General features: G+C 37.4%; 1 protein-coding gene across 8 annotated transcripts in view; it reads left to right on the top strand.

The window, feature by feature from the left end:
- camta1 (calmodulin binding transcription activator 1) overlaps positions 1-14,252 on the top strand; it is a 96,371-nt gene that overhangs the window by 10,134 nt on the left and 71,985 nt on the right. For all 8 annotated transcript variants that reach the window (XM_015397671.1, XM_015397668.1, XM_015397664.1 and 5 more), the window contains exon 3: positions 4,179-4,282. In XM_015397671.1, the coding sequence (XP_015253157.1) occupies positions 4,179-4,282 (104 nt within the window). The remainder of the gene's footprint in view (positions 1-4,178; positions 4,283-14,252) is intronic.

Below are 14,252 nucleotides of genomic sequence, written 5' to 3'. Positions count from 1 at the left end.
TGCATTTGGAGCAATTTTTTTTTTTCCTCTCTCTTTGCTGAGTAGAGTTTTATAATTAACTGACAGCCATATCACAAGGGCATTGGCTTGTTTCTGTGTTAAATATGGAGATGACAGTTTTATGAGGTAAAATATTCATCTGATGCAGTCGCCTTTTCCGTGTGATTACGGTCTAAGTCCTGGTTTGATATTTTTCACTTTAGTTCAGCAATTTTGCTTCAGAATTCAGGCTTTGTCATATTTTTTGGGCAATTTTCATCTAATTTGCAAGTCAGTATGTCATCTGCATACAGGCAGCAATTTGTCCCTCACTGCAAACAAATCCAAATAAGAAAAAAAAAAAGTTCTTTCATATTCAGATCTGCTTTATTTTCCTGAGTCCCAGGATGGATGAGTTTTGGTGAGGAGCCAGAGAACAAGAGAGGTTGTAGTTTTTAGTTTTTTTTTTTTTTGTCACATCAGTTCCATTGAGAGCCATTTCAGACAAAACAGAACAGAGGACTACTCGGGTGCTAGTTTTGTTTTAAACTGGGACTCATTCTCTGTAATTCTCTGATTCAGGGTTGTTAGAAACACAACACACAACTCTACTGGGTGCAAAAAAGAAAAAAAAAAACAACTCATCAGCATTCAAGAAATCTGCAAACGCCTGTGTATGTATGTGTGTATGCTGGTCCTGATCAGCAGGGGAGAACAAATTTTAAGGACAGGTTAGGACGATGATCGCATGCATGAAAGTGTGCTTTGAAAGGGATTATAGAAGCAAGGTCACTGGTTGGGGAGAAAGAGAGTGTTAGAAACAAAAAAAAAAGGCCTGGGACAATTTGGGCGACGTGTTTCCTTTGATCGACAGTCTTTTCTGCATGTGTGTGTCTGTTTGTATGTATGAGCATGCATTTCTGTGTGCATGGGTTTGCCTCCACATGTGCAAACGGGCTTGTTTGATGTGGTGGTTCTGGTACATTTCAAAGGCAGGGCTGTGATGAGAATTCTTCAGAACAGCAGGGTAAAAGGAGGGGGGTATATTGAGGAGGGGTGGGGTCTAAACCCTGATTGGCATTCATAGCAGAGAGGCTGGAGTGCTGCTAAAAAAGAAATTAGGCTTTAACTAAGCTGCACCATTCAGCTGTTTAACTAAGCTGCTGCGCAGTTCAGCTGTTTGAAATTCTGTCTTCTCAGGCCTTCTATTAATAAATGCATAATTGATTAGGGGGAGCATACGTGCCTGAACACTCCTCTAACTGACAAAACACACACATGCTTAGATATGTCCCTATACCATCAGACACACACACATGAACAGATCTAGTTTAGCTTATTAAAGTTTTTCATGTTGCTGTTTTCCTACTTTGTGAATCTTTTTTTCCCTCTCAAGTTTACCTCCTGTCTGCTATTTTCCTCAATGTCTTCCCTCATCCCTACGCCTCTCCACCTGAACCCTCCCCACCTCTATCGTCTCTTGCTCTGTCATCCACCTCCATATAGATTGTATGCCCTATCATCCTCGGGGAGTCATAAATGGATGTCCTCTACTCAAACGCTTATCAAAAACCTTTGAGTTCTCGTTCTCTTTGAGCATGCCACCTTTGGGGGACACATGTATAACATTGGGTCAGTGTTTGTGCTAATAAATAGACAGTCACCTTTAAATGTACTTAGTTATCAAGACACAGTATATAAGTTGTTTCAAATGTAATTTTCCAGTTATTGACTCCAATCCTTGACTTGTTGAGGCTGAGAAAAGTATAAAGTTACTCATATCAGATTTTTAAGTTATGTTACTATTTTAGATTTCTGGAAAAAAATTGGGAGTTTATGTGAACATCTTGATTTTTTAAATGAATATTGGTAATATTTTATTTAGAAAAGGTTTGCAGCAAAGAAAACTCTTACATTTTCTCCAATTGTGCATTAGATTACACAAATGTCTCGCTGTGGTGATTATCTGGAGCTGCCCAGGGTTCAATTCTTGGACAATGCAATTTTTTGTTTGTTTCTTTAGAAAGTATAACACCTTTTAAATAGCTAGGAATACTAATCCAAGAGTACTTTTTTGCAGTGGCAGTATGCTGGAAATACACACCAGATTTTCTAAGAAAATTGCTGGAAGTCAATCATTAAAAAGGACTGAGGTCAGTAGAAACAGGGAGCTAATGAGGTTGTATTAACCCATTGATATTAGGTTCAGGATTCCTTACTTTTCTCTTTATGCAAGGAAAACCATTTAAATCCTTCTATGTAAGCTTGTTTTTTAAAGTTTGTGTGTGTTTCAGGCATTTATTGACAAAAAAATAGATGATAAAGTTATCAAAGAACAGCGCTCAGAGTATCTCCACAAACACAAACCTCAAAAGATTTTTAAGAACATATACACATATTAAGCTGTGCTTCTCATTTTAAATTGATAAAACATTTTAATTACTACTTTTTAAAGTTTTTAGTTATTTACACATTTTTTATTAGCCAATATTTTTCTGTGTTACATTCTGTTACAGATATAGGTAAGGGACACTTAAATTCTAGAAAAATTGTAAAAGGTTAGCTGCTTTTATCCTTTACATATTATAATATCATCAATTTATTATTAGCATGGTGATTATTTCATCACACGAGCCTACTACATGCTAAGCAGCCACATTGAACAGCCCCTATTGAATCTAGCAGAAACCTGACGTATAGTATGTGAGCATGAGCCGTACCCATTGCCAACTGTTCAGCCAATGATGTCAAAATCTGCACAAGTACTTCCTCATTACACTAAAGTCTCTCTTTATTAAGTTATTTAAGTAATTCTTAACTAAAACACAGACAATTCTGATTTATCCATAGGTTGGAGTTAAATGTTATTAAAAAAAAGAAGATGTTCCACTAACAACGCCTTTAAGTATGCAGAAATCTAACTAAATAATGAGTTTTAGCTACCCAGTCTAATGAATTACTTTTAGGTTTTCTGTGGGATTATATGGTGTCTTAATAACTGCATGTTCGTTGGCTGATCGGCGTTCAATACAGTTTTGCCGAAGATAGACTGTTTTTTAAGTGATTTATGCATCTCTTGATCAAACATAACACAATTTAAGTCATGTGAAATTAAATCAAGCCAGGGAAGCAAAGGTAAACTAATTTTACCAGGCTGTGTTTTTGTCCCCAATCCCTATTATTCTAGATTGTGCTTCACTGCCCCCAAAGACTGGGACTGTGTCCAGAGACATAATTTGAACTCAGAATTACACATCACCTGCCCTAAGCCTGTGACTATCCAGCTCTTGCACAGAAATAGTTTCCTCACAGGAGCAGCTATTTTGGGATTCTCCACTCCATTACCAAACTGTCTATGCAACACTGTGGGGAGAGAACTGCTTTTAAAGAGGATAAGAAATGCCCATGTGATCGGCTGGCCGTTATATTTACCGAACCCTAATGCACAGATAATGTATGCTAATGGATTCGGCTTAATCCAAAATCTGTTTTTGAGTAGATTCATGGCACACCTCCACCTGATGTCCAAAAGTAAAAGTGCCGCCTTTCCGCTCTGAATTAGAATTAATTGTTTTTGTACACTGACTCACAGGCTGCAGAGGGATGTGAAAATAACAATTAGTATAGGTTAGTCGTAGTAATTCAATTGAAATAATCCTAAATTGTCAATAGAAAGCAAACACACTACTTATTTTCCTTTTTTTTTTTTTATCTTTTCATCCAAGAGGTAATATTTTTCCTTTTGGCTCATTGGTCTATTGAGGAATCATGATTTCAAGAGCCAAAAAAACTGCCTCTGGCTTAAAAACTTGGATAACCATGACCTAGATGACTCAGAATCCATGCAGACAATTAACAATAACACGCTTTCAGGGGAATTCAAACTCTTAGCCTGACATCCTCAATTGCTGTTATGCCAAATATTCTCTGTTTGTATCTTTAATACATTAGAAAGGCAAAAACGGTCTAAAATGAATTAAAATTGTTGCCTTTATGTGCCAAATAAAATAAAATAAAAATAAACAAAGTAAAACTTCTTCCTATTGTCAACAAAGCTGTTGTAATAGTACATAATGATGAATAATCTATAGTTATTTTAACTGCTCGTTTACAGATTTGATATATTTTTCTTTATTCTTTTTGCTCATTTTAATTCACCTTTCTCTTGCTTCCTCCCCGTCTCCTCCATTTGACCCAAGATGAGCCAGGCCAGTTAAAGATCTACCTTCCCAAGAAGCTGCTGGAGTGTCTACCCAAATGTTCCTCTCTGCCCAAGGAGCGCCATCGCTGGAACACCAACGAGGTGAGAAAGAGACACGCTGGAATTGAGGAAATATCCATCACATGGTGATGAGAATGAGCTGTTTCTTTTTTTATTTGTGTGTGACTCATCTCTAAATGATGTCACATTTAGAAACCAAGAGGAGGTAAACAAACGCTCTGGTAGCTCTACAGAGCGAGATCCTAAAACTGGAACAGTGGGAGATAAAATAGATTAGAGTCAAACTCATGAGGAAGAATCCTGTTTTTCTAAGTTTAGCGATGTTTAGTCATAAAAACAGCTTCCGACACAATCAGAGGCAGAGCTGGCTCATACGAGAGCAAAGATATTTTCTTAACTCAGATTTTATGCTACCTTTGTACCTCCTTTATAATTTCTTATGGATGGATGGATGAGGAGAGAAAAACAGGACAAATGTCTTTTATCCCAGCCGTAGTTGCCTCTAACTGTAGCTAATGCTACAAGTGTGTTGGGTACAAAGGAAGTTAAAAAGACTGTCATCTCATTCGGTCACACAATAAACATTCTTGGAAGAGCCTTGTATTGATTTAATTTAGTAATATTACCTATAGAGCAGACTATGACATGTCTTTGAAGTGACAATGTTGACAGTCAAAATTCATCGCAGCGGCTCATCAATCAGCGATCGGTCGGTATTTAGAAGAACAAAGACGGTTAATTCTCTACCAAAAGCCCAGAATTTGTCTTGGGACACAAGATGAACAAACCTGATACCGACGGCATCAGTACCTCAATGCAACAGTTATAAACAGGAGCTACCACTTGTTTGTCTGTACAAAGGTAACAAACCCTTTTTCTGTAATTGTGTCATAATAATATTGTTTGCTCATGTTTAGCTTAGAAAAAGTTAACAATTATGAGTTTGTTTAGCCTATCGAAGGCAACCTGCTGAAATGGGCTTTAAATATTGATTACCTGATTATTTACGTGAAAGAAGCATGCCTCTAGGCCTGAAACGATGAATTGGATCAATCTTTAATATTCAATTAGTAAAATAATTGTCAACTAATTTATTAATCAAATCGTAGTTACCTAGAGATATGAATATACCTAAAACATACCATTTGCTGAAAGCATAACCTACTTTAACAGGGGTTGACGTTAAGGATTTTTACCACTTTGACTTTCACATTTCATTTGCCCAGAAACAATTTTTACTTGCCCAGTATAATGTTTGATAAATATAGTTCCTAATATTCATTTTTGTATATATATATATATCAATGAAACATGTTTGTTTTTTTAAACGTTTTTTGTAATTCAGTACTTTTTAATTTTACAGGTTCCTGGTGTGTATATGCATGCCTCAGATAATGAACTCAAGCCTACATTACCGTGTTAACATGCCTTTCAATCCTTCCTGCACTAAACTTTGCTTTAAACTGTTGTGTGCTTGGGAAAAATACAAATTGTAATGTTAAAAATCAAAAAAAAAAACTTGACAGGTTAAAAACGTAAGATAAATTACAAGATAGAAGTCAATGTCACAAATGAATAACTTATTTTAGAGTCACGGTATGTTTATACAAGATAATACTATTAATATAATGTGACTTTTCTAGAGAATCATTATACAGTTATTTTATACAGGGTTTCCACAGTCTTACATAATTTCAGAATTCCCTGACTTTTAACTGACTCAGGATTAGTTTTCCCTGACAAAATAAATGCAGCAACAAGACAATAATATTAACATAACAGGTCACCAATTTAACATGTTTAGCTCTATAACATTTAAATGCACCTCTCCAATGTCTGAGAGAAAAAAATGAATGAACATTTTTTAAATATATGACCACTGTACTGAAGACTGCCATATGATAGCGCTTTCTAGCTTGTTTGTCGTTTTGGTAACTACATCAAAATTACCGCTAGGTTGAGAAAAATCACGCCATCTGGCGGAAAATCTCGCAGCTTTTTCAAATCACGCGTCTTTTTCAAATCACGCGAGAATGTGTACAAAACAACAAAAATGGCGCCGGCTGGGTTGTTTTCAGCTAATGTCGGTGATTTTAAAGTAATTTTGAGTGATAAATAATTTTTTTGCGATCACTGTACTCGCCCGGCGGTCAAATGCAATGAAATTTGTACTCTCCCGACAATAAAAACTACTTGCCCCGGGCGATCGACCTACATGTTTGATTTTCACCCTCCTCTAATATATGTGCTTAATTAAATTTATTTTATAACCATAAAAGGCTTCAAGTCACAACTTCTCAAAGCCTGTTTGACTGTGTCCATTATTATTCTCTCTCTGTCTGTGGATTTGTCTCTTGCCACCTAGAAATAACTTTACTGACTTGATGTGAAAAAAAAGAGGTCTGTTGTCTTTGGCTTAATGTTTCCTGATAGGGCAAAATGTTTCTTTAATTGCTTAAGGCAATGTGCCTCAATGTGTAGCCGTTAAACTTATCCTGTTTGTCAGAGCTTTTCTTTCACCACCTGGATTCAATGTAGGCGGAGCTATCTTGCGGTTGCTGTCACGTCAATTATAGAAATAAATTAGAAAATAGTAAAACTCGCGTCCTTATGCTTACAAACAACCTCTCCTCTCACCTTAATGGTCTGTCTGCTGAACCCCCACTAGAATAATCTATTGCATTGTATTCTCCTCTTACAGCGTGGACCATTCGTTCCATTGACGCCAAAACTTTATATTCTTTCATATTTTTTCTGCAATTTTTCAAATAGAAAGAGCATTTTCAGGTTGGTAAGCACAGATCAGCCCTTTTCACTTGCTTACTTTCTGAAATATCGCTGGGGAAAGTAAGAACACTACCTCCATACTATCTCAGTGTTGTCAATAGGCAATCTCATATCCAGTAAACATAAAACTGTCAGAAAGTCTGATATTTGTGTGAATAAAATCCTTTTTAAAGTAAAAAAAAAAAAAAAAAAAGAGAATACGCCATCATGTGTTTATAGTAGTTGCTTTAATTGTGGAGGGAAGTCTGTGAAGTTTGTGTTAATGTGATAAAAAAGTAAATTTTATAAGTAATTATTAGCTTTATCTTTTATATATTTCAGCTTTTGTTGCTCTAAGTTTAGATAAATTGCTCTCTGTAGGAGAAATGTCATGCCAGACTAAAGTGGCAGACATTTTCTAATAAATCTAACATAAATCGCTGCATTTAACCAGCTTTTATCTCACTTTTAACCTCCAATCACATGTCTTATGCATCATTTTACATTTGCAGAGACATATCTCTAAACAAAATGACCCAACAGAAAGAAAAATTGTGCTATTAGCATTAAAAAGAAAACTGAGGTACTATATGCATATAGGTTGAGTGGTGTAAATCTAACTTAAGGGCCTTTTGAATGTTATTCAAAGTTTAGTGCTTTATTTTTTGTTAAAAATATATGCCTACCACTCATTAATATAAGGCTGCCTGAGGCAAGGTCGCATTATATTTTCAACATGAACAGATCAATGAGGTTTACACCTCTAGTCCGGAGGTCTTTAACAGGGGGTCCGCAACACCTAGGGGGTCCAATGAGGTACTGCATGGGGGTCGCGAAAGTTTTGGTTGATTAGACTTTTTTTAAATATTCCCCCTTGCAATTTTTTCTACTAATTGAAATGTCTTCAAATCCACATTAACATTAATTCAACACACTGTAGTAAACAGATAAATGGAGGCAGAAGATGTCTTTCAGTCATCAACACACACATTCAGCGACACACAGGAGCTCTTTCAAGCTGGGCACCGTTTCATTCACAACACCTGTCCCATCAACCAGGAATCAGAGTCAGAAATACTTTAATAATCCCAGGAAGAAATTACTTTCGTTACATTACTCCATCTGTAAGAGAGTGACTATAGGACCAGTTTGATATAACACAATTTCATACAATATATATAATTAGAGGGTCCCTGCTCCATCTCGCCATCAGTTTGGGGTCCTTGGCCTGGAAAACATTGAAAATCCCTGATCTAGTCGATTAGTTGAAAATACAATAAGGACAAATCAGGTTGGGACAATCTCTCAATATTGGACAGGTTAGTCACAGCGGTAAGCTACCAGGCTCCTGAAAGTTTTATAAAGACTCATACGTCATTCTTGACTAAAGCTATCAGCTTAGGAAAATGTTTGTTGCGTGAAAATGGATGTGAGCATTTATCATGAAAGGCTTCTTGATTATGCATGGCGCAGCTCTCCGCCGGTGGTTTGCTCCATCCAATGTGATGTGGTCGGGCTCTGCTGAGACAATTTCTTCATGTGCAGGCTTTGCACTCCATTAGAGATGTGTGTTTGTGTTATTGATTAGCAGGTCTAGCATTATTATGCAATGCAAAACTTATTTGGCCTGTGGTTTTATTGTTGTTATTTTTGTGTGTGTGTTTTTTTTATATTACATTTTCTATGCAATCCATCTTGATGAAGGTCATACTGAGAGTTAAACACGGAGTCATGTGAGCAGAGTGTTCACATTAAAAGATAATGTATGATTGAGGATAACCACAGCCGGTTAGAGACCTCCAGTCACCAGGGGTATCTAAGACCAGCGGCAATTACGGCTTAAGGAAACGATCAGCAGTCCGGGTTTGTGTTTCCTCTAACCCAACCTGCTCTAGTTCTTCACCAACTCTCTCTTCTTCCCTCTGCATTTCCTCCCCACCACAAACCCACAATGATCACCCACCTCTCTACACGGCTCTCTCTCTCTCTGATGAGGAGATACACGCTTAGTTCAGGGGGAGGTTGGGGGTCCCTGAGCGAATTCCTTCAAAGCTCCTCTTCCAACCAGGGATAAAGTTTCCTGCATACTTAAACACTCAATTGTGTCTTCTTTCTCTCTCTCTCTCTTTTTTTGGTACTTTTTTAGTGGGAGTCTGGTGTATCCGATCTGTGCATGTAGCCCGTGTATACATTTCAGTCTGCGTTGGTTTTTTGTTTTTTTTTGCCTACATGGTCCAGTCTTTCTCTTTTCTGGATTCAGAGCTTTTATTATCCTTTTATTTTATGTTTGTTTACCTTAAAGTATCAGAAATGCTAGATATTGGCTAAAAAAGAGACAGAGTATGCAAAAATGACATAGTCTTTATTTAAATAGTCTACTTGTTTTTATTTTTCCTACTTCCTCTCTAGATTTGCGGGGCAGACAAACAATGTGGGACGTCCACACCAGTCAGCTGTCAGCTGCCAAGTCTGCAGTCACATTTGAAGCTTTCTATTTATTTAGGCTGCAACATCCTCTCAGTGTGTGTGTGTGTTTGTGTCTTTATATATATGTGTGTGTGTCTGATTGAATAAGATACAGTTCTGGTCCAGACTCCAGATGATGCTCATGTGTGTTAATGCGACTGCGACAAATGGCGTGTTGAGAATACCAAGTAATTACTCAGTCCACGGAAACCTCCAGGTGTTTGTGCATGCTGCGTGTTTGCTCCCCTGGCTTTTCTGAGGGATTATTGGAATTATAAATCTTTTTTTTTTCTTTCTAAGGACCCCGGCAGAATTGGAAATATTCCTGTGTTTTCTGCAGATCAGGCCCAGGCTGCTTTGAGATCCACATAGAAAAAAAAAGGGCATGGTATAACTGGCTTTAAAAGGCCATTTTAAATCAAATATGTTTTAATATGTGTTTTTTTGATTGCTCAGAAAAGCAACAATTATTCCTGCAATAGTAAAAAAGCATATTTATTGTAATTACATTAATCATGTTTTTTAAACATGTATTTAATGTAATTTTGGTATTTAGGCCCAAGTAGAAATAAAGAATAATCACCTGAATTTATCGGACATTTATCCCCTGTTGCATTTTTACTCTCTGTAAAGTAACATAAACATAAGATGCTGATATCTGGTTAACAAGTTTGACAATCTTTCCAACAGTTCAGCCTGTGGTCTGGGTTGACCAGCTTTAGTTTCAAATGATGAGTTGCTCCTTTAGATTCCACAATATAAATCTTTTGTTTTTTTGTTTTTTGCATAAGTGAGACAATCGAGCTTCTCTTGACCAGTTGTGGCTTCCAAGCTTTACTGGTTGTTTTCCTAAAACAAACATTTGCTGCAAGTTCCTTGAATTAGATAGTAGTTTGGAATCTCAGCCAAAGTTAAGAAATACAGGACGCAGAAATGTGTTTCTGACGTTCATCTGGTTTCTTAAGAAAGTGCAGCAGAGTTTCTGTATATGCTTATGGTTGATGCATTTATAGAAAAAGAATGGCAGAAAGTTGAAAAAAAAAATCCTTTTTTAGCATTAGACTTGCCTGAGCTCATCAGTACATGATGGTCTATTTACAAACTCTGATAGATTGTTTTTCTCTTCCAAACCAACACATTTGTTCTTAAATTGTTTGGGAGCCTGTTTAAGCCATCTGGCTGGGAGTGTGCAGGAGCAGAGGGGATAGTGCTGTGGGATTCTTTAGTTCATACAGCTACAGAATAGCTGTTGTGACCCCATAACCCTGAGACATTTAGAGAAAACCTGCCTGACAACATCAAGTAGGCTAAAGTATCACAGACGGCAGCATGAAATTCCCTGATCGAAGAAAATTCACTGACATTTATCCGTATGATACCTGCATATAAAGTTCAGCATTAATGATTCAATGATAGAAAAAAGATTCGACGGCATTGGTATTCATGGGTCAAAACCATTCCTCAACCAAACAAAGAAGACAAAGACCTATTCCATATTTTAAAAAAAAGAATGTCTGGATCATAAACCAAATTGAGAAAAATTTTCAGAATAATTTTCCGAAAGTTTGCACTGGAAAAAAGGAAATAGTTTTTCTATGAGTGCACATCCTGCTACATTTATCATAATTCAGCTTTATTTATAAAAAGCACTATAATACACAGACACCGAATTTTTGTATTAAAAAAACGCAAATATTAAACACCAGTAAATTATAAGTGAATGAATAAGTAAAACATCATAGTGAGTAAAAATAGAAAAAAGTGGCTTAAAATCAACAAACACCAGCATCTTTTTTGAAGACTATAAGCAGATAAGCAGAACAAATTTAAATGGTCAAAAAGGCAGGCTGCCTGATATGCAGCTGCAAATCATTTTAGCGTTGTTACATAGAAGGCTAGGGCTAAGGAGCGCCCCTTTAGGCAGAGTTTACGCCTAGTTCTCGGACTGATGATTAAAAGATCAGCTGACATAAGAGATCCAATCGGTACAAAACGATGTAGGAGATCAGAGATGTAGGCGAGGCATATAGTGATTTAAAGACTTAAAAACAAATACAATAATTTAAAACTAAACCTGTAAATAAATTTCCACTTTATGGAGACATGCAATTAAAGTTATAAATGATAAATGGCCTGTACTTGTTGAATCTCTTTTCAAGTCACGGTAGTCCAAAGCTTTTTACACCAAATCATTCACACACTGATGGGGGAAAGCTACATTGTAGCCACAGCTTCCCTGGGGCTCACTGACAGAATACCGAGCATCTCAGAAAAAGCTCCTGATAAACCCAAACATGGTGTTGGTAGTGTGATGCTGCGGGACATTAAGATCTACTTATTTAGCAGGACATTAATCGGATAATACCAGCAGCTTCATTTTTGAGTGCCTCTTTAAAAAACTGAGCGGTTTGAAGTTGTTCATTTAGTCTGGGCTTCAAACCTCTTAAGATGATTTGACATTTAGGAAGCCGATCGAGCTTTCAGTCCTTCCAATGTGGCTGAATTAAAAGGATTCTGGAAAGCAGAGCCGACAGAAATTCTCCGCAGGTTTACAAATAACTCCTGGTTAGTTGATCTGAATGTTTGCCGGCAATTGCTGTTGCTAAGCGTAGTTCAACCAATTATTAGGTGGGAATTACTTTTATCTCTTGGAGAACAATTTCTATTTCAATGAGAAAGAAGGCGATTAAGTCTAACTGAAAACAAGTCATTCCTGTTTTTCTTTTTTTAATCCATAAAAGGTGTGAAAATGTTTATACGTGCCTTTTTTTTGTTTTCATGCAAGTGTGTACAATTACATATGGTTCATTGATATCTGTTTTGTTACGCTTGGCTCTCCATGACACCTTGGTCTCTTATGAGCAGTGAGCTGTGACCTCACAGATTTCTGTTCTTTTTATTTATTTATTTTTTGCTCCATCCACTTTTTCTGCTTCTCTCTTCCTTCCCTTTCCTCTGCTCCTTCCTCTCATTCCTTAACTCTCTCTATCTCTCTCTCTGCCTTTTGTGTATCTACTGATGTGTGAAATTATTCTGGGATGGAGGGATGGATTCCTCCCCGAAGGGCTGAGCGGAGGCGTGAGCCTTTTGTTCAATAATAGATTGGGGGTGTATGTGTATCTGTCCATGGTAATAGACATCGGACAAGTTTTAGATAACAAACCACACTCAGGTGGATACACTGATGATGGAGCTCCTGCTCCGAAGGCATCTGGAATTACTTGTTGCCCGTTCCTGCAAATCTTTTAGTAATAAGCAAATCAAACATCTTTAAATGTGCACAAACACCAACTTTACCCTCTTCTCTTGTTACACAATCCACTGAAAATGTATGATTCCCCTTGTGGCGACACTTGACATCCTGATTTCCACAAGCCGGACGGAGATGAATAGGATTTTTTTTTCCTTTAAAAGAATAAATTAAGAAACATGAAAACAGAAAATGTGCAAATCTGCATATCATCATGTAGGCTAATACGCATCTCCCACTATGATGCAAATGATGCAAACTCTGGAGCGGGTCGACGCACTGACTTCACTACATCACACATGCAGCAGACAGACGCCTGTCTCCGCGCCACATGTTGCTCAGATCTACGATGTGAAACAAATGAAGGAGCTGCTGTTATTTTGGCAATAATGAGACATGTAATGATATGCTGTGAAAAATGCGCTACTCCCTCAGAGCGATTGTTCCCCCTGCGCCGGCTGCTGTACGGCAGCATGGAGGCAGGCTTAGTTGATAGTTCACACACGCTCGTGTCTGGCTGTGCTGCTTAGATGACACCAACATGACTGAACGAGAAGCGGATCAAAAAGAAAAGAAAAAAAATCATCATATACGTTTTTGGACCAGCGCAGCATCTCTCCTCTGCGCGCGTATGGATCCAGGGGCCGGTGTTGCCATGGTAACAGATTATGTGAGATATGCACGTGTGTTCTTGTGCTAATAGTATGATCGATGATGCATATTTGACACAAACCCCCGCTCGTGATTTTTGCAAGTTAACCCGGAGGCAATAAAGGGAGACCTGACAAAAACTGGTGCACCTGCTTGAGATGCCAATCATGCGTGACAGTGGAGACAAACAACCGGCGAAGGACAAAAGCGCCGCATCACAAATAAAAATGTCACGAACGCGCTCGCAATCACCTCTGTGAGCTGCTGCGTCTTGTGGGAGCTGCAATTCCAACACTAAACAAAACTCTTAATTTATTATCGGCGTCAATACCCCTGGTTGTGAGCTATTAAACAGATGGATTAAGCCGAATATGAATACAAAGTAGTCCCATTTTCTATGTAGAGATACAGTCTCCTGCTGGAATATTTATAGAGAATGAACTTTTTTAACATCTTGTTCTATAAAAACTTATATGAATTTCATTGGGATTTCATGAGGTAAATCAACTTAAAGGACCATTTCTTTGGCAAAGTTGAAAGAAACCCTGCACGCTTTTCTAAGGAATCTGAAAAGTGCGGCCTGTATATCTTCTTTAACTCTCTAAATAGTTTGTAGAATTTATTTTTTCATCTACTTTGTACATTTCTTCCAGCTTTTTGTTTACTTCAAAATCTGTAACTTTTGCAAAAACATGTAAAAATGTATAGAAAGCGTTTGTGAAAATAATACTCTTGAATAAACTTTCTAATGCAGCTGTTTTGTTTTGTAGTCATTGTTCTGCTCTGTGGTAAAAATCCAAACACGTATTAAAGTCGTAGGGAATCGGCCGTTCCAACCGTTGCATTTCTGAATTCTCCCGAGTGGTGCACAACTTTACACGATTGAATAAAGTGAATGTGATTGGTTGTTTATCAACG

The sequence above is a fragment of the Cyprinodon variegatus genome, unplaced genomic scaffold (genome assembly GCF_000732505.1).
Source record: "Cyprinodon variegatus isolate N-32 unplaced genomic scaffold, C_variegatus-1.0 Scaffold880, whole genome shotgun sequence".
Classification (NCBI taxonomy): Eukaryota; Metazoa; Chordata; class Actinopteri; order Cyprinodontiformes; family Cyprinodontidae; genus Cyprinodon; species Cyprinodon variegatus.
Note: the sequence above shows the minus strand (reverse complement) of the source record. Positions and strands in the feature narration are given on the sequence as shown.